Source organism: Phasianus colchicus, chromosome 1 (assembly GCF_987193195.1).
Source record: "Phasianus colchicus chromosome 1, bPhaCol1.hap1.1, whole genome shotgun sequence".
Lineage (NCBI taxonomy): Eukaryota > Metazoa > Chordata > Aves > Galliformes > Phasianidae > Phasianus > Phasianus colchicus.
The window spans coordinates 71,487,173-71,509,290 of NC_143436.1; the positions used below are offsets into that span (position 1 = coordinate 71,487,173).

Consider the following 22,118-nt stretch of genomic DNA (forward strand, 5'->3'; position numbering starts at 1 on the left):
TTGTCCCAGCATTATCTGAAAGATCTTGGCAGCAACATAGCCAACTGAGCGCCTCCAACCCAGCTTTGCCTTTGACCACTATCAGTGTTTGTGTTCCTGTTTAAATAAGATAAGGAGGTGGGGGTCGATAGAGCAGAGCTGTCTGCCTCACCTGGGTAGAAATTCTCATCCTGATATTTTACCAGAAATAAGAACAGTGGTTGTTTTTTTGTTTTTTTTTTTCTTTTCTTTTTTTTCCCCCCCAGTGAAGTTCGTTTAAAGATTCTGGAATATCTCTCCTTTTTAAAATCCTTTGTACTTTGAGAAAAAAAAAAAAAAAAAAGTTATGGCAGAGTAAAATCCATGGAAAGACCGAAGGGGGGTGGGAGGGGGTGTTGAAAATCTCTCCAGAGGTTAAACCTTTCCTCCCCTGCTAGGTGGTTTCTTTTGTTTTTCTCTGCTTTGCCTTTGTTTGTGGCTTTCTCCCACTTGGCTCCGACAGAATTCGCTGCGTTTCTCGCGCACGGAATCAGTCAGGCCGTCCCTAGGTTCATGCTGAGGATCTGTAAAGTTTTCCGAGCCGAAGGGAGTCACATTTACAGCCCAGCCTGTGTGGGGGTGGCGAGGAGAGAGTAGGGGTATCAGCACAACAGGGGCTCTGCCTCCGAGCCGCGGTGCCGCTCAGTTCTGCTGAGCACTTGCAGGCTGTGTAATTAACCGTGGGAGGCAGTGAATTAAATCTTTGTAAAGCCCACCGAGCGGGGGGTTCCTGCGAGCTCTTTTCCAACCGGTCTCAGGCGGCTGGGATATAACATCAGCCACAGCAGCAACGGCGGCGAGCGAGAAGCGGGGAGAGCCAAGCCCCGCTCGGTTCGAGTGCTCCCGCCGGCCGATGGACAAGCTCCGCGGGGCCCGGCCGCTGCGGCTGCTGCTGCTGCTCCTGGCGCTGCTGCCCGCGCTCCGGGGCCAAGGTAAGTGCGGGAAGCGGCACCCAGCGCGGGCGGGCGGCGGGGTCCCGGCCGGCTGCCCGAGGGGAGAGCGGGAGCGAACTTAGGGCGAGGGGCCGCCGGGCTTCCCTGCGGCTTTCACCCCCCCACCCCGCCCCCCTTCCCTTCTCGCCCGTGCCCCTGGACGTCCCGGACGGGCTTCAAAGCGCCGCTGCCACGTTCTTGCGAGGAGAAAGGCGTGGCGAGCACCGCGCCCGGGGCTCCGGCCAGGCAGGTTGGCTTCGCCGCGCGGAGTCGGTGAGCCGGACGTGGCGGAGATAGCCGGGCGGCGGGGCCGGGCGCGGCCCGCTGGGTTCGGCAGCCCCGGAGCAGCGACGCGAGGGGCCCCGAGGCCGGCCTCGGAGAGAGGGCAGGTGTGAGCCGCCGGGCACCGGGCTGCACCCCCAAAAGTGAGACGTGGATCTGAGGGGGAGATGTGGCCGAAGGAGGAGGCAGTGAGGCAGGGTGCGGGCCTGTTAAAGACAGAACGTGAAAAGTCCGAGTGGCACTGCGTGGTGGGGTTGGTGAGGAGGGCGAGGACCTGGGTCCTGCTGGCCCTGTCTCTATAGCGTGCACGTATTTCCCTGTTCTCTCGGCACCGCATGAAAAGAGGATATCTGTTTGGTTTAAATCGGCGGGGCGTACGAAAACATAACTGTTAAGACATGCCAGAGAAGCTACTTTTTGTGCTGTGACGGTGCGTTCATCATAGCTAGCGGCTAAGTGGCATCTGTCTGCCTAACTCTGAGGGGCCGTTCAGAGCCCACGCTGGATCATCCCGCACGCCAGCAAACATTTACAAACACGTGGCCCCCGGCCTAACGATGGCAGACAAAAGCCAGGGAGGTGATTTATTATTTACTATCACTGCATTTTTGCTCTTGGATTTCCCAATTGCATGGCGCTTGTCGCAGCCGTCCTTTGAAATACTTGCCTTGGATGGAGATGTTAGCCACTCCTTTTAAAGGAGGATCAGAATATAAGGAGGGAATTGGAAAGCGAAGGGGAGTGCTAAAATCCCAGGATAACTTCTACTTTCCTTTTGAGGACAGGGTACATCTGTGGCTTTGATGCTTCATGAGGAAGGGACATAATAATATTGACTGCTGAAAATTGCTATAAAATACTAAATAACTACACTTCATAATCCAGTGTACCTTTAACCTTAGCTAATTCACTGTATGTCATAAAATATATGACATAAAATACGTCATGGGATGTGCATGTCAGGTTTTTGAAGTTTACTGCAAATTATAGACAAATTTGGCAAAAAAAAAAAGGTATATCGGGTCTTTATTCTCAAATAAAAATCAGAACTCCAATTTCACTGGGAATTGCTGTGTCTTCAGAATTCTAAAACAGTAAATTAGATAAAATTAGACTTAAATTTCTAAAGGTAAGTGAGTGTCCTTGTTTAGGATACTGCTTCTTGAAGAAGAGACTTTGCTCAGATAAAGTATTATTCGAAGATGTAGATATGCTATGGAAATTACTAGTAATTGTAATCACTGTAAGATTTTTTTTCTGCTTTCTTTCACAAGGCCATCTGTTTTGCAGGCAAATGAGCTGGTTATTACATGGCGAGCTCATGTTGTTTGAGTATATGCTCTTTGGGGCAGAGTCTGTTTTCCTCTGTGTGCGTAGTGTGTAAAGAGGCTTGGGATAAAAGCAGTCTCCCGAGGGCTTTAATGATGTAATTGCCTAATTACTTTATCAACTTATTTCTGAAATACAGCCTCCTCATAAACTTTGTTTCTTTCAGTTTTCTTATTTGCTTTCCTCTTCTAATGAATTATCAGATCATCAATATCTATTAATTAAAGACCTGGGGCTAAGTTCAGGGGAACTGCCCAATGCATGTGAAGATAGAATGCTTATAAGAATGTGCATACTTAAATTTTATGATGCAACTTCATTTTACTTTAGACGTTACACTTTTATTATAACAATTTTTGCTTATGGTATAAACTGCCATTCCTACTGAAAAAGATGGATTAGTCACATCATTATGTCCAGTCAGTGTATGAACAGTTCACCCTCTTGCTGGGTCTTTGGCATGTCTTGGAACTACAGACACAGACAGTTTAACTCACTAAACATCTGGAAACATGTCTATTCAGTGTGAGCTTATACTTTGTAATAAAAAAAATGTTCCACTGAGTTTGTGGAATGAGTTTTATTTTAAGATCATGATTTTTACATGTGCTTTTATAGCAATAAATTTATAAGAAATATGTGGGTGGAGTAGGACTTATAAAAGGCTGGCTTTATTCTTTTTTTTTTGCCTGCTATCATAGCTAGTCTCCCTAATCAGAGAATCATAGAATGGCTTGAAGATGATCTAGTTACAACCCCCCTAAAAATCAAATTCTAAAGCATGAGTGCTCTCTACCTCTAAATTAGTTTTCAGCTGAATTTCCTTTTAATAGACCATTTTCAGGCATGATGTTTTATTGCAATCAGGGGAAGAGCAAAATGTTAAACTCTTGTTTTTCATCTCCGTAATTGAAAGCAGACGTGTTAGTCAAATCCAAGATGAAAATCCATAAACTAACTTATCAAGTTACTGCAGCGTGTTTATATGATTACTTAATATTTCAGGCAAGATCTGATAGCAGGTCAGTGGATTTTCAAAATCTATTTATTGATTGCTATGTATAGCCTGTTCTGCAAGCTTGATATCAACTCTACGTTTACTGTCAATAAATAGCTATGTCAAGACCAACTTGTTCAGCAGTATTTTTCTTAGCATTTTTGAAAATGAAAGGTGAATTGTAGCTCTTCCAGAATTTGGCTGAGATAGTTACCTGGGACCATAAAAGAACATAAATTTGTTTTCATGAGTTACGGATAGACCTAAAGAAATCGGTGTCGAAATCAATTTGATAGCAGAATAAGTGTCTACTGTCTTCAAAGAATACTTGTAAAAGACACAGGGGGAATGAGGCAGAAAGAGAATTGAAATCTAAATTAAAAAATCCTGGTATGGGCAAGAATCTTCATTGTAGGATAAAATGGCTTAGTATGAAAAAGATAAATAACCCAAACTTTGTGAATACAGGTAGCAGAAAATGGTGCTTGCCAGTGACAAGGAATAAGGAAAATGGAAGAAGTCGAGGAAGGAAGAAAATAGCAGATAATTTTAGCCAGAATAGACAAATGTTTTTGTAAAGCACTCAGGAAATGTCATGCACATGTAGTTACACGTGGATTAGATGAAAGGAAATAGGTCAGGAGCTGGGATTTTAATAGTTAAGTCATTACATGCAACTGGAGGAGTGGATGACATTATTCCAAGATAAAATGTGTAAGTGGAGGAAGAAGACTAAGACTCTGCTGACACAGAACTAACAGAAAGGTTGTCCACAAAGCAGTCAGTGAAGGAGTCAATAGGAGCAAGAGGGAACATATTGCAAGAGGTCACGTGAAGCCAAAAGAATATGAAGTAGAGGAAGGGTCAATAAAGATCAGTGAAGAGCCCTAGAAGAATGTGAAGAATTCTTGGGCATAATATGGTGGTAGTAAAATGTAGCTTGGAAACAGGAATAGTCAAAGTAGTAACTACAAAGGCAGCATACTGGGTATTTTTCAGTGACAGGAACAGGGCGTACAATAAGGGAAAAATTACGATAGTAACTTGCAAGTTTATCAGACAGGATGGTGATTCTTATCCTGCTACAGTCATCTCTGGCAAGACAGTAGGGCACTGCAGTAAGAGTTATGCTGAAATTATTAGTAAAAGCTGTGTTGAAATTCTTCTCTTGTTGACAGAATACAATAATCTTCAGTGCTAATGTTTTCCTCAGTGCACTGGCACATCTTCTGCTAATGCAGTTAATGAAACTACTTGCCTTTGCTTTGAAATAAAAAATAACACTTTTTTTTTTTTTTTCCAGCATTTGTGAGTCCCCTGTGCTTAGTATAACCTACTTTAGACTTCTAAAAGGTTTGGGAAATTGTCCTCTGGTTTCCAAGTCTGGTTTGATCTTGAAAAGGAATTGAATAAGAATTTCTAAATTCTCAGGAATTCTCATTTGAACTCATTTCAGTTAATCAAATTTATTTAAAGTTTTCCTTCAGAAAGAGCTGACAGACACCTCTGATGAAGATTTACGTATTTATTGCTCAAGTACAGGAGAGTCATGTTATTTTTGGAATTGCAGTAGCAGCCAATAGCTTGTAAGATGTTTCCTGATAAGGAGCTTTCAGTATTTACTAAGCTCTACGCTGTACGAATGATACCAGCACTACATCCATTTGAAACAGAACAGACTGTCAGTCTGCTCTGCTCTTGCTACTGGCTGAGTTCTGGGTTCAGAGTACAGAATACCTCTAATGTCAGTACTTTGGAAGAAAATCTCTAAGAGCTAGATAGCAATTTGTGGTTCAATATACATAATTTGACTAATGAGGAAGATTTCAAGTAAGACAGTTTTAGTCTTACTTGCTTAGTTCTCTAAGAGAACCTTTCCTAACTCATTGCTATGTAACTATGTACAAAAAATGGATCTTTATTTTCTTCAGGTTTCTTCCGTATTCATTAGTTACTTGAACCTTATCCCATTGTGCTGTACATTTTATACAGTCTCTATAGTGTCTCCAGACTATTCTTCAAATGTAACAGTAGAAGAAAATCAGAATCAATCATCTTTGTCCATCTTAATCTTATATTTTCAATAACGATGCTTATAGAGTAGATGTCTATATATGTCATATGAACAGTATCTAATAACATTATTATTATTATTATTGCTGATTCTCTGGTCAGATGAAAATAGAGAGATCCCAGTATGAAACTGACAACAATTTTACATGGGAAGGTGCAGGAATGTTAGAGCACGAATTTGTTTTAAGCTCTGAGATGTGCTGCTCAATCATATTTTCACATACTTCCTATTTCAGTTGCTTTAATTTAAATATATATGTTCACTTGGCCTTGATTCAAAGCTATTTGAGGTCTGTCTGTTCTTTATTACAGTACATTTTGGATCATGGCCTTCATAGAAATGAACAGGACTAATAATAAATAAATTATAACATCTTATATAAAGCTTCTCGATGACATTTTCTCTGAAGATTTGAAATGAGAAATCAGGAGATAAAAAATTGTTCTTAAATGAGAAAGGAAAAAACACTGCTTAGGATTATCAGCACTCTGTGAAGTGATTTTATTTTTAAAGTTCAGGGTTGGGAAAGCAGCCTCTCTTGATATTGTTATGAACAACTAAAAAGAGGTCTGCCTAGAAGTACCAAATTTTATGATTTCTGCAGGAGAGTGGTGGATATAACAAGATAACCTCTCATAAGCTCTTTCATCCTTGTTTCTGTGGCATTCTGATATGCATTTGGATTGCCTTATGGTTTTCCTGCAAAATGATGGAGTCTTTTCTAATTTTTTGAGTATGCAATTACCTTCTTTTTTGAAAGATTTTTTTTTATTAGGATTTAGACAAAATTAAAAAAAAAAAACAAAAAAAAAACCACACTTAATATTTACTTTCTCCGTCAGAAGAAGTAAGGCATGTTACAAAAAAGCATTGCATCCCTTATCACCAAACACATCAGCTACTTCATCCCCCAGCTGCCACCATCAACAATTTTAAGAGCTTCATTTTATAGACTGCAAACAGACACACCTCATAAATTGAGGTTTGGCCATATTTGAAAAATCCCCTTAATTGTGTGATGGCCACTGCTGGTGCTACCAGAGCCACATTCCCCATAAATGAGTGTTCTCCAGATCTAAAAAAAATTTCCAGTAAAATGCTGGCTGTTTTAAAACCAACCACAAAACACTCTAACATACCAGGCATTTCCTTTAGGGTGCTGCTACTTTAGTTAGTATGCTAGCTGGGTTTTCTCAGTAATCTCAGCTGTCCTGAAATAATCACACTCAGATGAGAAATCATCTGAAGGTAGAAACTGAAACCATTAAGGGTGTTTGTGGAGAATATTCCCTTTTTAAGCGACATATGAACCGTGAGTGATTAGCTGTCAGTCCATAACTTTTAAGCCCTCCTGGATTGGAGAGAGGCACCATTTTCACAGGTTCCCTCAGAGTAGCCTTGAGCTGCACTGGGGAGGACCAGTGGGTGGTGAAGCTGGGCCTTGTAGAATGCAGCAGATTCACTAGTTTGTGTTTTTGTCAGAAGGGCATCCTGGCTTCAGATTTTGTGCATGTGTTATGAAATATCATACAATCATAGAATGGGTTGAGTTGAAAGGGATCTCAAAGATGGTATATTTCCAGACTCCCTGCCACAGGCAGAGCTGCTACTGCTAGGTCAGGTTGCCCAAGGCCCCATCCAGCCTGACCTTGAGTGCTTCCAGGGATGTGATATCCACAGTTTCTTTGGGCAGCCTGTGACAGTGCTTCTGAGTAAATAATTTTTTCCTAACATCTAATCTAAAATCTTGCCTCTTTTAATTTAAAATCGTTCCCTGCTGTCCCATCACTATCAGACTGTGTAAAAAGTCAGTCTCCCTCCTGCTTTATAAGCTTCCTTCAAGTACTGGAAGGCCCAATGAAATCTCCCCAGAGACTTCTCTTCTCCAGGCAGAACCAGCCCAGCTCCCTCAACCTTTCTTTATAGGAGAGATGCTCCAGCCCTCTGATCGTCTCTGTGGCCCTCCTTTGCACCCTCTCCGACAGCACCATATCTTTCTTGTGTTGGGGGCCTCAGGCTTGGATGCAGTACTTGTGTATTTGTTAGGAAAACTGTAAGAGCAGCTTAATGGTAGAACTGAGAATAGGTAAGTGTCCAAAGGAGACAATGTTTACAACCTGCTTCTCCTTCCAATCCCCAGATCACTCCCTTATTTACCCACTCAACTTCTTTTTTTTTGGCTTGGTATTTCTGTTACAGAGCTGTGGAGAAGATTCTTTGAGAGAAAGCAAGGAGGAAAAGTATCCATTTGATTTACTTCTTTCTCTAGATGCGTAAGGGAGGAAGAGCTTCATTCCAGTTTAATTCTGAAGAAATCCAGCAAATACACCATCTCATGCTGAGGGATGCTGTGCTTTCCTTCATTGCTCCATTACTCTCAATTCAAAGCGTTTGTTTCAAGAACTTGTGAGGCCAAGTTTTTGTTTGTATGTTGTTCTCTTTCATCATTTCCTCCTCTCTGTGCGCCTAATCCCTAGGTTTACCCACAGGATTGGGTGCAACAAGGCAGTCTTATCCTGTTACTCTGTTACTAGTTGGACCTTTGAAATCAGCTTTCTTCCCTTGTCTAAATGTGTTTCTGTGTCTATTTGATCCTGTATGTCTCCAGCTAGTGTTTGCGTTGCCAGAAAGAGCTTTTCTACAGTTTGCGGTAAGGATAACCAAAAAATGAAAACTACAAATTCCAGCCACCAGTACTTCACTGCCATCCTTGCTACAAAGGCAGCTGACCTGTCTACCTAATGTTAGCCAGGTATCATTGTTTCGTGAACAATTAGTATGGCAGTGGCAGAGCTGGCCTAGCGCAGTTAGTCTGCACTGAACCTACATCACAGTGAAGCCTTGGCCAAAGGGATATGCAGTTTCTCTGAATCCATCAGAAGAGTATAATTATAAAGGGAGGCAGGAACAAAAAACATGGCCCTAATTAATATAGATTGCCAACTTGTCATTTTGAAGATCGAATAATGTATATAGACTTGCATTATTTATTTTTTTTTCAGCTAGGAGTTAGATGAGTACTACCAGTAAGGGAGTTTTCTTGACAAGAAAGATATGCTGTAGAAGTTGAAAATATTTTTTCTAATTGGAAACCTAACCTAATGCATGTCTGTTGTAAGCAAGAGTTCCAGAAATTCAGGATGACGTACTGTTGCTGAAACTTGTTGGACTGGTGTTGAGCTTTCACAGAGTCTGACTGCTGTCTGCATCTGCATATGCTGAGAAGTCATAATCATGTTCTGTTCTCTTGCATTCCATTAGTGCTGAGTCTCCTACAGAGTAAATTGATGTGCTTAAAAGATTGAAAACATCTTAGTAAGAAGTTGTGACTTTGACCCTTGCCCTGGTCTTATTTCCAAATCTGTACCCTACTACAGCTGGTTGTTAGTGCTGGGGAGTCCATGAATATCATGATTGCTTCACTTGTAGTGAGGAACTCGAAGGCTCGAATAGCACTAACTTGATAAGTCCACCTATGCTTAGGTATAGCCTTTAGTCTGATAGTATGATCAGTAATTGCAGCTTTATAAGTGATCCATAGATCAGCACTGAGTAATGAACAGCTATCTTAATCCTGGGTTGTGCATAGGCTTTTCCATCAGCAGTGCAGCTCTACAGAATAGCTGCTATTGTAGGTTGTTAATTAAAAAATCTGACCTTTTTTGATCTAGTTGGAAAGCTAGCATCATGAGAATTATCCAGTCCGTTTTACTCCTGCTTACTTTTTTCCATGATTCCCAGCAGCAATTCAGGGTTTCTCATTCCAGGAATCATGCTTTTGGATAACATTCTTAAGCTTATCTTTCTTTTACAGGAATTATTAACTGTAGCAGCTGAATAAGCAGTTATTACATCATAGAAGTCTAAAGTTATAGAAATTTTTACAGAATTTGACCACGTTTTTTGCTTTGAACTCCTTCACAGTATGGCAGCCCTTTTAAGATTAGCAAATGCCTTTTTTTAAAACAACCATATGCTGCTGCATGTTTTGCCAATGTCAGCGTAATTCATAGCTAGCAGATGAATGCATCATGTGCACAAAACGTTTTAAATACTGTGCCTTTTAACCAATTGTTATCTGATAAGTCCCTTCATGGCAGCTTTTATAAAATTAGAGATCTGAGTTCCAGCTGTGTTTCTTCTGTCCTCTTCCTTGAAGAGGACTCCTGGAACTTCTCTCAGAATACTACACATACCACCTTAACATCAAGATAGGGATCCCAGCTGTCCTTATATTAACATGTAGAGTTTTCACAACTCAAGTTCTTACAGCTGCCCTTCTGCACATACTTTTTTACTAGGATAAGGTAGTGATGGAGATGCATCTGATTTTATCCAAATTAGGTTTGAATTTTCTCCTGAATCGGCCGAGTAACCTGCAAAATCTGAATGAGAAGTGGATGTTACCATCCTAACAGATCTTGGGTTTATCTTCATATCTTTGTCTCATGATATCAGAAAGCTGAACAATTGCTTCAGAAGCTTACACAATGGACCACACAGTGTATTCCTGCATATTACAACTTCCCTGTAGAGTTCTTCCTTCCAAATAAAAGTGCATATTTTTTCTGAATGCGAACAGTATAATCAGCCTTTTCCCAGAAATGTTTTGTCTCTCAGACGCCTGAGATTTCTTTGTCTGAATTGCATGTAACATTAAGCACTTGGCTAAACAGTTGTAGGGGCACTAAGTTCAGAAGAGCAGTACTGTAATGTGTATTTAATCTCCAGCATTCCAGCACAGAAGGGTGCTATGAGCCACTCAGCTGCAATAAAAGCCATGTAGTTATATTCAGAAGGAAAAAAAGAATCATTACGTTTTACAAAGTGAGAATCCTTGAGATGTTGTTGTCAAGGTAGTTTCTATTGTCTGCTTTCCACTACTCCTTCTTTCCAGGTCCTCTATATGAGGAACTTCTGCTTATTAGAAGTGAGACATGCCATGGCTGCCCCATGCTGTTGGTCCCCTGAAGAGGATGAAGAAAGCACAAATGGCCTGAATACAAATTGCTTGCCCAGAAACTTCCAACTGGAAGCCACATGAATATACACATTTACAGCTGAGTCCACTGAACACTGGAAAAATAAAGTTACAAGGCAATAAGTCTATCCTGTTTCTAAATAATCATTAGTAACTCTTAATGCCAAAAAAATCAGAATAAATTCCAGTGCAGTCGGGAGATGAACCTTGAGGTGAGACATGCACTTTTAGAGATTTTGTAAGAATAGAGTTTTATCCATGAAATACCATTTTAAAAGGCAAACTGTGAAGCAAAGCTAGAGAAAATGTTTTCCACTCTTTTATTGTTATGTATGAGAAGAATGGCCTTGAGGGTGGAGTCCTTTTTTTTTTCTTCTGCTTGTTTTCCACTTCCCCCTGTTCTCCAGAGAGTTCTAGCAGGATCTTTGGAGGATATGAATTCTGATGTCACAAAAGGAAAAAAAGAAAGGGATCTTGGACCACAGTTCTCCCTCAACAATCTATCCGAAAGCCTTCTTTTTCTGGACACACTTCTACAGAGGAAGTTGCTTAGCTTGGCCTGCTTTGAATTCTTGAGTTATTTGGTTGGAGTAGAGGTGTATTGCCAGAGCTGGGAGGAAGAATCTGTGTCCAGAGCCAGGGATTGTCCTTCTGGAGAGGAATTTGGCTAAAGACCCATTTGTACAAAGCCATGCAAAAGCCTGCAGCCAGCTCTGCACTTCAGTTAAATGTGTATCATTTTTCAGCATGAGTAAGATTAATTGCAGTCAACAGCACTAAAAAATACAATTATTTGTAACGCATTGTATCAAATTCAATGCATGAAATGTTTGTTAGCAGTATACTGGCAGACAGAGAGCAGCAGACAGGATCCCCTATTCCCAAAGAAAAGATCAGACACAAATGTATGTCTTTCACCACAGGCGGATATTTATTCACAGGACAGATTTTCCCTGCATCATTATAAGCTGCAATTAGCTTTCAGACACTGGCATAAATTTTGGCCACACTGAGGAATTCAAGAGGAATATTGCCTGGACTTCAGAGTTACAGTTTTGATCAGTATTTTGGATATGCAAGTAAGAGTAGAAGAATGACCTGGGTCATAGAGTACAAAGCTCTCTTATAAGCTAACATTAAATGCAATTCCATTTAGAAATATAATGATTTTCTTATTAAAGAATGTTTGGCTTGCTTGATCCCATCATTCTGATTACTGTTTACCTCTGTAATATTTGTTGATGGAAACCACATCCTTTCAGAAGCTTTACTTATCTAGGCTTAAAATAGTCTGAGTTTTGTTTTGTTTTGTTTTGTTTTTTTTCTAGCCTCTTCTCATATACCAAGGCTTTGATTCCCCTGATAATCCTCCCAGCCTTTCTTCACACATTTTCCATTTTGATTTTCCTAAAGAGGGATAGCAGAATTATTCTCAGTGATTGAGAAATTTGTACAGTAGGAGTAGCATCCTTAAGGGTACCTAACCTTAGATGACTAATACATCCTAAAATCTTATCTGACCTTTTTCCTTTTTGCTTTGAATTGTTAGGTTATAATCACTTATCAGGAATATTGGTTATTCTCTGAAAGCAACTTTGTTACTGGGGAGGGTTATCTTCTTGCTTTCAGCTGCTCTTTATTGCTCCGTGAATGAAAGTCTGCCACTTGAGGAACTCATGCAAGTTCCTTCTGGTCTTTGTCAAAATAAATGTGATTATAAACAGGTTAAATAACATTCTGATTTGTTTTAACGATTGCAACAGGTTAGAAGGTGGATCTGCAGACAGGTGAAAGGAGGCTGTAACCCTCAGACAGCAGGAGCACTTGGAGAATAACCTCATTACTAGAACAGGGAGAACCAGAGGAGACAGATGCATGACTCTGCAGGAAGTCATTTATTCAGCTTAAGATGGTGTTGACTGCCACTGCCACAGAAGCATTGATGGTCATGATATTTGCTCACGGGAAGCTTGGTGTCCGACAGGACACTCAGATCCTTCTCTGCAGAGCTATTTTATGCTTTATTGGGCCCCAGTGTACTGGTGGATGGGTTTTATTCCTCTTCAGATGCAGGACTTTGTATTTCCCTTTGTTGAATATCACGAGGTTCCTGACTGCCCAGTCCTCCAGCGTGCTGAGCTCCCTCTGGATGGCATCTTGGGCATCAGCCACTTCTCCTTTCCAGGAGGATTTTCTCCATAGCTTCCCAGGTTGCGAGATGACACTGACAGATTTGTACTTTCCCCAATGTTCTCTCTTGCCCTTTTTGAAGATAGGGGGAAATTTTTTCTCCTGTTCTTCAGGAACTTTTTTCAGAGCAGAGATAATCAAGAGTAGTTTCACAGTGACGTCAGCCAGCCACCTCAGCACTCCTCAGTGCAACCCATGAGGTCAATTAGTCAAAAATAGATGAAACAAAGGTTGCATATTTGTTATACAAGGAGCTGTTCAGTGTGTGGACTGCAAAATAATTGATAGGAAAATGTGACTCATGTTTTATTCCAAGTTCTGATACACCTGCTGTGCAGTGAACTTTTGCACTTGGAATATGAAACAAACTTGTAGTGATTGTCAGTTCATTATTTAGTTTTCTTCAATTAGAGATTTCAGCAAAAATAATGCTCTGCACAGATAATTATCTTAAGTATGCTTTTGCTCTGAGTTTCAGGGTTGGTATCAATTGGTTTCCATATAATTTTTCTTTCATATGTTAAGTGATTAAAAAACTGTATACCTTTCTTTCTGTACAATATTTTTGCATTACAGACATAGTTTTGGGTCAAACAGATTAATTGGATGATAACATCAGGAAAAAAAAAGCAAATAGTTCTGTGAATTACTTTATACTGAGAGTCACTCATCTTTCGTATCACTCAGTTATTTGATTTATCCTGTTTTCTTCTGGATTTTGATGGTTTCTTATGATACCTTTGATAATAAAGAAGTGCAGTGAGGCATACCTCTTTATTATGCAATCTCTGTCTGAACTGTTTTCTGTTGGAGTATCAGTCTTTGGTCTGTGTCTTTATTTGGAAGGATAAGGGAAACTGTAGTTTACTTCACGAATGAAGAAGTACCTTGGGCTTATTGCAAGGTATTAAAGGATGTCTCATTGGGCCTTGGCTGCCTTTTTGGGCCTTGTGCACTGTTTTGTGTGTAGATTAGGGAGGGAAAATGAACTATCCTTCTTTCTTTACACTGACAGATATGGTGCTATTTATTAAGACTGTAATAAATATATTGTTGTGCTTTTCTTTCCTTTCTCATTTCTGCAGATCTTTCGATGGAAGAATGTTGCGACAAGGGTGTTGAATGGGCAAACAAAAACAGAATATGTACTTCTCTACCATTAATTTCTGAGTCCAGAGAATGCAGGTATACTGTTATGCATTATATATTACATGAAAATATGAATTCTTGTATAAAACCATGGAAATGGAAGGTATGAAATCTGATTATTATAAGGTGAAAAATCTAGCTCTCAAATAAGAGTTTTTGATATCTGTGTTCTCCAGTCTTGAAGAAACCTGAGAACCAAATTCACTTCCATTAAGTCCTTTAAATTTCTGCTGCTGGTCTGGTGCAGAGTCACCCTACTCTAACCTGTTCATTGTGCACCGTGTTGCTTAGAAGGTTTTCCACTGATACCTGCTCACAGGGCTTGAACTCAGCCTACAGTCAGTGTATCTCAGCATGGCTTTAGTGATGTCAGAGCATCTTCACTTTATGCTGACTGAAAATGTAGCCCAAGTACAAATTTTGAGTACACGTTTTTGAAGAAACAGCAGATCATGTACATGAATAATATATAGACTCTGTATATATGTATGTATTTAAGGCAGTCTCTTAAAACTGCCTCTTCTCTGTGATGCTACACAGAAAATTGTCTGCAGGTCTTAGTTGTATTTCTTGATGGGGGAGCTTTAAACTTCAATCAGGGAGACTGCTAGTTACTTAGAGCATCTGACTTCTATCAAATATATTCTATTGTTTAGAACAGTAACCTTTACTTAATAAATACATTTCTTACTTCAAATTAGACTTTATATGATACTTATTTATTTTATGCTATCTAGCAAATGAAACAATGAAGTTAAACCTTAAAATTAGTTGCACAGTAGTATTTTGGTTATACTGAATATCTTATATGATTGGAGACGTACACATTTTTTCTCTCCGTTTATGATGTTTTTGCCACTTGTTACACTTGTTACATCTTATTTGTGAATCTAACAGTTTGTGGTTGGTAATTTGAGGGACAGCTTCACAGACAATTTTATAAACATTGCATTGCCTCCTCTATCTCCTCAAGTGCATTGCAAAATAATTTAACTTCAGTAACTCTAGAAGTGTTGGATTGATCTTTATTATGGAAAGAATGTTTCTCACAGTCCTGTCTGCTCATGTTTTCTGACTTCTGCATTTGTATTGGCATTGAAAGCAGTCTCTTACGCAGAAGAATTGACAAATAGGACTTAAATCCCAGTTTAGAAAATACTTGAAGTATCAGAAGAGTTACAGACAGAACATGAGGGAAAAACAGGGAGCCAAGTTTATTGAGCGATCTGGGAGCAAGAGTCTTTATGATTATCATTTAATTACTCTGATGTGTGATTCTGCTGTAAATGTAATTCATTTTCAAAGACTGCCATTTTAAAGAGTCTCTACATCTTCATAGGAAAACTGAAAAAAAACCTTATTACTACTTTACCTAACTTTTGTGTATAACTGGCATAGTAAGTGAATTATAGTGATGTGATAGTAAATCAGAAATGGGTAAACTCACATATTCTGTGAGAAGTATGAGCGCTCAGTTGACAAAAATAGAAGTGTATAAATTCAGTTGCATCTGTTCATGGCTGTGGCATAAATAAACATAACTCCCCTTGAAGCTTGGCTCCACTCTAAAAAATGGCTAAGTAAAATTGGCACTCTTAACTACTTTCTTATTTTACTCTAGTTATGGTTGCAGACTGGCATATCTGTTAAAAATACAAGAGAATCACTTTATGATGCCGTTTCAGACACAAAAGTAAGAGCCAAATTCTACTCTTTTTTATTATTGTAACTGGAGCCAGAATGAACGATGAGGGAACATGATTCCCTTTGCAAGAATGCTTGGGTAACAACACTGATTTTGCACAAACATTCCTGTTGCACAAAGATGTGAGCAAAACTAAAACCAGATTCATTACATTTGCTGACATCTAGGCAGGGAGAATATGGCACAGGATATCTTATTGGTTACAGATTTCAAAAAGAGCTTCAGATTTCAAAGCTTGCTTTCTATTTAGACACGTACACAACAGGAGCTGCTGGGGGCCAGTCTGTCTGATGTCTGTCGTTTATTTAGTTGTTTAAAGCACAGCTGGGATCTTCTGAGTATTTACTGCATCATGATGTTGAACAAACAGTCTAAAAAGCCCCTTGTTTAAAAAGCCATGACCTCCTGAGTTTAGAATCCATTAATACATTATGCCAGAGGGTGCTTGGTTTGTCCCGCGTGTGCAAAACAATGCCATGTTCACTGGTTGTATGAGGAGTAAGCTGCCTTATTGAATTACAGTGCACCCGCTTGACCTTTTTTCCAATCACTTAAAGCACATTCATAGAATCATAGAATCATTAAGGCTGGAAAAGACCTCCAAGATCATCAAGTCCAGCCCCAACCCATCCCCACCATCCCTTAGTGCCACATTCATAGGAATCCAGAAGGACTTCCATGCAAACACTGCCATTCTAGTGCTTCCTAGAAACAAGCAGATAGTTGTGGGCTTCACTAGCTCTTTAGGATCCATCCCATGAAGTTATTTGTGGTTGCTGAGGGACTTGCCATTTGTGTAAGCATCACTGAATATAGAACAGTTCATAATGCAGGTGTACATGCTACACCAAAGGTGAGCCAGCTGAAGTTCACGTGAATTCCTAAAATGTATTTGTTACTTGGTTGCATTTAGCTTGAAACACAGCTCCTAGCCTAAAGTCCAATCACCTCTGCAATCTTTTATTGTGGCTTCTTGTCTACAAGTTAATATAACTCCTTATATTATCACTCTTTAAAATGACAGGGTTTTTTTGCATGCTCTCATAACTCAGAAAGGGTGAATGTAGGGTTTTGATGAATGATGAATTTGGCTGTCATAACAGTAACTTTTTGCCCATTCATCCATTTACTTATAATGTGGTCAAACTCACAGCAGCTGGAAACAGCTGCTTTTTTTTTCTTTTTTCTTTTTTTTTTTTTTGGAAACTCAATCTGAGCAATAAATCTTCCTTTCAAAATGTAGAGTTTCCCCTGCTCAGAACTTTTAGCAAATGAACATAATTCCTGTGCCAGAAATAGCATCTCTTCATTTGACAATTGCTTGCCATTAGCATTGCGTAAAGTTTTTTGGAATTACATTTGGAATAACATTATTCATAATCAGTTTTGCAAGAATGCATTAAAAAAAAAAAAAAAAAAGATGCACAACACACTGCTATTTGCTGTGCACAAACAGAGCAAAAAGGTGATCCATGTTCCCAAGCAGAGACCAGCAGCAGCACTTGAATTCAAACCCAAGTAGGAACACAAGGAAGTAATAAGACATGACTGCTTGGAGTGATAGGAACCAGATGTTTAAATGCTGGTAGATGGTTGTTGATTTATGCCATTGAAATCCTGGAAGAGCCTGAGACTTCAGACATCAAAATCGTGACAGTTTTGTGTCTGAGAAAGCTGTTTACTTCTTGAGAAATTTGTCATCTCTTCTCTTTAGCTTTCTAAATGTGCCTCGGTCAATTTTTTGCTTTGCAATCAGATGGATAGAAGAACAATGTTATGCTGTCAGAGTTTTATTGCCACTCATGTAGGATGATTTGCTTACTTCATCACAGAATCAGTCCTTTCTCTGCCACAAAGTTATTAGTATCATTTCTCTAATTAGTGTATGGCATCAAGTACAATTTTACCTCTTTCCTTCAGGAAAACTTCAATTAAGTAAATTACTAAATTTAGATATGGATTGCAGATGATTAATTTTGAGGCTTGTTAAATCAATGACTTTTCAGTCCCTTGCTAACCTGCAACATATGATCAAACATATGTATTTTTAATTGTTGTGCAACTCTTTACTTAGTGTGTCATTCATAATATCAGATCTTGCTCTTGCTTGTGTAGCATGTTAAACTTTTAACTGAAAGGATGAAAGGTGGAAGATTCAGCTTGTATTTGCAAAATAATTCTAGAATGGGATCATTCTCTTTTTAAATCAGTTTGTTTTACTTTTAAATTCTTTTTATGCAACCTATATAGATGCATGTCTAGCACCTACACATTTTGAAGGCTAACAGGCAGGAGAGATGGAGAGGTTAATGAAGACATTTTGTTTCTTAAGTGAGGGTGACAATAAATAAATTGTTTTCAATGCAAAATTGTTATAATGTTTTTATGGAAAGAAAAAGAAAGAAAAATAAGTAATTAGGAAATCTACATTGGTTTAGGTGTATATCATCTAATCTAAAATCTTTTAATTTAAAATCATTCCTCCTTATCCTGTCATTATAAGACTGTGTAAAAAGTCAGTCTGCCTCCAGCTTTTAAGCTCCCCTCAAGTACTGGAGCCTTCTCTTCTGAGCCTTCTCTTTTCCAAGTTGAACCATCCCAGTTCTCTCAACCTGTCTTTGCAGAAGAGGTACTTCTGCCCTCTGGTCATCTTCTTGGCCTTCCTCTGGACCAGCTCCAACAGTTCTGCATCTTTCTTTTGCTGAGGGCCCAAAACCTAGATGCAGTATTCAATCCAGGTCAGGCCTCATGGAGGCAGAATAGAAGGGGACAATCACCACCCTGTCCCTGCTGGCCAGCCCTCTTTTGATGCAACCCAGGATACAGTTGGCTTTCTGAGCTAAAAGCACACACTGCAGGCTCAAGTCCAGTTTTCATCCACCAGGACCCAAAAATCCTTCTTGTCAGCGCTCCTGTCCGGGAAAGTTCTCCTCTTCTGGATGGCATTCCTTCCTTCTATTGTGTCAACTGTGCCACACATCTTGGTGTTATATCCAGACTTGCTGAGGATACACTCAATCCCCCTGTCACTGATGAAGATGCTGAAGAGCACAGTCCCAAGGTGGACCCCTGAAGTATACCACTTGTAACTGGTCTCCACCTGAAAAGAGAGCCACTGACAACAGCCCTCTGGTTATGACGACCCAACCAATTCTTTATTCACCAAATAGTCCAGCTTTCAAATCCACATCTCTCCAATTTAGAGAACAGTTTATTTTGTGCAGGACCACATCAAGGGCCTTGCAGAAGTCCATGTAGATATCATCAGCTACACTTCCTTTGTCTGCTGATGCTGTCACTTCATCGTAGAAGGCCTTCAGATTGGTCTGGCATGATCTCCCCTTGGTAACACCATCCTGGCTGTTTCAGATCACCTCTTTATCATGTATGTGCCTTAATGTTGCTTCCAGGAGGATCTACTCCATTACTTCCCCAGGCACAGAAATGAGACTTACTAGCCTATAGTTCCCTTGGTCTTCCTTTCTCCCTTTCTTGAAAATGAAAGTGATGTTTTCCTTTTTCCACTCACCAAAGATTTCACCTGACAGCTGTGATTTTTTAAATAAGATGGAGAGTGACTTGGCAACCACATCAGCCAATTCCCTCAGGACCTTGGGATGCATATCATCTACTGCATAGACTGGTACACATTTAGTCTCATGAGGCAATTTTGGACTTGCTCTGCTCTTACAGTGGGATGGATTTTGCTCCCCCAAACCCCACCTAAAGGTTCAGGATAATGAGAGGTGTGGGAAGCCTGACTGCCAGCCTTCTCCATGTCTGCTGTAGCCAGTTTTTGCTCCTCATTTATTAGAATGGGTACATTCTCCTTTGCCTGTCTCTTCTGATCAGTGTTTCTACAGAAACACTTTTTGTTATTTTTCACATCCCTCACCAGATTTTGTTCCTCCGGCACCTTGGCTTTCCTGATCCCCTCTCTGCATGTCCAGACAGCATTCCTATTCCTTCCTAGGCCACCCATCTCTGCTTCTACTGCTTATGCTTTACCTACCTGTGCTCCTGATCCCTTCAGCATCAGCATAATTTCTTAACTTCATTTATAATCTAATTATCTTATAATGGAATAAATTGAATTTTAAATGAACATCTGCAACAGAGAATAAGTATTTTCCAAAGATCTGAGTAATATCTGTTAGTGATTCATAAATAAAACCCATCTTCAGAGACTAGAATATGCATGATAGTAGCTGAAATATCCTGAGTGAGTATTAGTTGTGATACCACCTGGTCCTAGATATCCCATATGTAATGTTTTCCATCCTAGTAAGATTTCAGCCATATTTTAAATGCATATTATAAGAAGTTAATTCAGTGAAGTTTATTTATGCTATTTTAACTGAAAATGAAAATAAAGCAGATGAGGAAGAAGTAGCTTCTTTGATCACTAGGAGTAATTAAAAACAAGACAAAAGAAAACAACCAGAACCAAAAACAAAACCAGGAAAGTACTTCCCTAATTTATTTTTTCAGAAGTAGTAAACAGGATAAGTTATTTTTTTTCTTGCAGAGAGACAAATCTGGATGTCCTACTAACCATTACAGTTGGTTCCTTTACTGTGAAGTAGAAAGTGAGTATGGATCATATTAGGGTCTAAGCTAGGGGAACACGTAGCTTAGCAAAGGTAAGGAGAAAGAATCTTCATCTCAAAAGTCTTGAGTCTAAATTGCTTCTGGTGGCATGCTCTAGACACCAAAGAATGGCTTGGGCTGGGAGGGACCTTAAAGATCATACAGTTCCATCTCCCTCACCACCAGCATTGGAGCTGGTGAGCAAGGGAAAAAGGCTGGCCAGCTGGACTGAACAAATCAAGGTTAAGACCAGTAATGTACAATTTTTGTAGCATTTTTCTCTGCCACCTTTCAAGAGTTTGTGTCTCTGTTATAGCCACGCAAGTGTTTACAGTCTCAAGCAATATTTCTTACCAATGTAGCTTCACTGTAGGATTTGGGCAATTAAGTGTAATTTTACTGTTGTTGTTCTGAGAATGAACAAATGGTATTTTAATCTAGTATTTCCATTCAATTGGAAATTCCTTGTTACAGTTGGGATGGGCCACATGACTTACGAATACAGCTGTGGGAAACATTTTGAGAAACTTTTTTGTTTTGGTTGCAATTGCCAATTTGTCGGGGATTTCAAAGAGACGTCTTGTATTTGAAAAAGAAAAGAGAAAAAAATGCTACACTGGAAATCAAACAGATCTACTGAAAGACTGCTGCTGATTGTTTGTTTGTTTGTCTGTGGCCAACATCTCTAGCTCTTCAACAGGACTAAAAGGATCTGTAAAGTCTCAGCTCCCCCACTCCTAGGCCTGAAGCTCAGGTTTTACAGGCTTGCAGAGCCCTGACAGGCAGACCACCTCGGAGCTGGGCAGGGACTGGAAATTCTGCTTCAGAGGGAATCGCAGCAACAAAAAAGCGGCGTGTTCTTCCAGACTGGAACTAAATCAAATATCAAAAACTTCATATATTCTGCCAATAAAGTTACCGTACTGGGCATAACTTCTAGCTATGACTTTAGAGTCTATTTTTGAATAATTTGTTCATGAAGTTTGCCTTCTGTTCCTATGCCTTGAAATTCCATAGCTGTTTTTGTCCATGTGAGAACTGTACTGTCAGACCATTAAAGAATCCAGTAAATAAGAATTAGATAGCTTGATATCCTTGCCTTACCAGCATGCACAGCAAAGCACTCTAAGCCTCATATTAATGTATTCAATGCCATAGATCTGTAAGATATGCAGAGCTTCCCATGCTGTATATTTTTATAGAGCTTTAATATACCTGGGCATGCCTTTTACGTGCTTCTGTTGGACTAGGAATAGAATTAATTTAGCAGCTTGGATTACTTTGGGAAAGTTTTCTTTCCCCTGAGAAACTCCTGCAATTTTATTCACAGTGAACAGCGTTATCAGAAAACTGAAGGGTATGTTTATATCTTGTGTTTATATCTTGTGTGTAGTCTGATTTGGTTGTTTTGTTTTTTTTTTTTTCCCCCTTTTCAATGCTGTTTGTTACAGGAGGTAGTAGTGGGAGGGCATTAAGCCTCAAGTTTTACTGACAGTGCTAGCCCATACAACAGAGTTGCACATTAGAAATGTCTCCTTGAGTGGGTGAGAGATGTAGTAGTGTTTAAAGCCTTGCTTGCTCAGAATTTTTCTGTAGGAAGGAGGATACATTTTTTCAATTCATTCAATGAAATGGAGAGGAAATGATTTTACGAGCAGCAGAACTAACAAAACTGAGTTTCCTTCTTCATTGTCTTTCTTCTTTTTATTGCAGTACACACTGTTTCTCACTGTCCTTCTTATCTTCAGTCCATGCCTTATTTCCATTTCTCCCACAGCATGACACTCTGAGCCTCCTTCAGTATGTTGGATTTGTTTGAGCAGTGGTCAGCAAATGCTGGTGTCGATTGGCCATAGGATTGCAAATTCTTA

General features: G+C 39.7%; 1 protein-coding gene across 2 annotated transcripts in view; it reads left to right on the forward strand.

Moving 5' to 3' along the window:
- The first annotated feature begins 418 nt into the window (after nucleotides 1–418).
- Nucleotides 419–22,118, forward strand: part of FBLN1 (fibulin 1) — an 84,320-nt gene continuing 62,620 nt past the window's right edge. The window contains exons 1-2 of one of the 2 annotated variants that reach the window (XM_031597247.2): nucleotides 419–950; nucleotides 13,889–13,988. In XM_031597247.2, the coding sequence (XP_031453107.1) occupies nucleotides 872–950; nucleotides 13,889–13,988 (179 nt within the window). In that variant the 5' untranslated portion in view covers nucleotides 419–871. The remainder of the gene's footprint in view (nucleotides 951–13,888; nucleotides 13,989–22,118) is intronic. The other variant, XM_031597245.2, reaches the window with a different exon arrangement.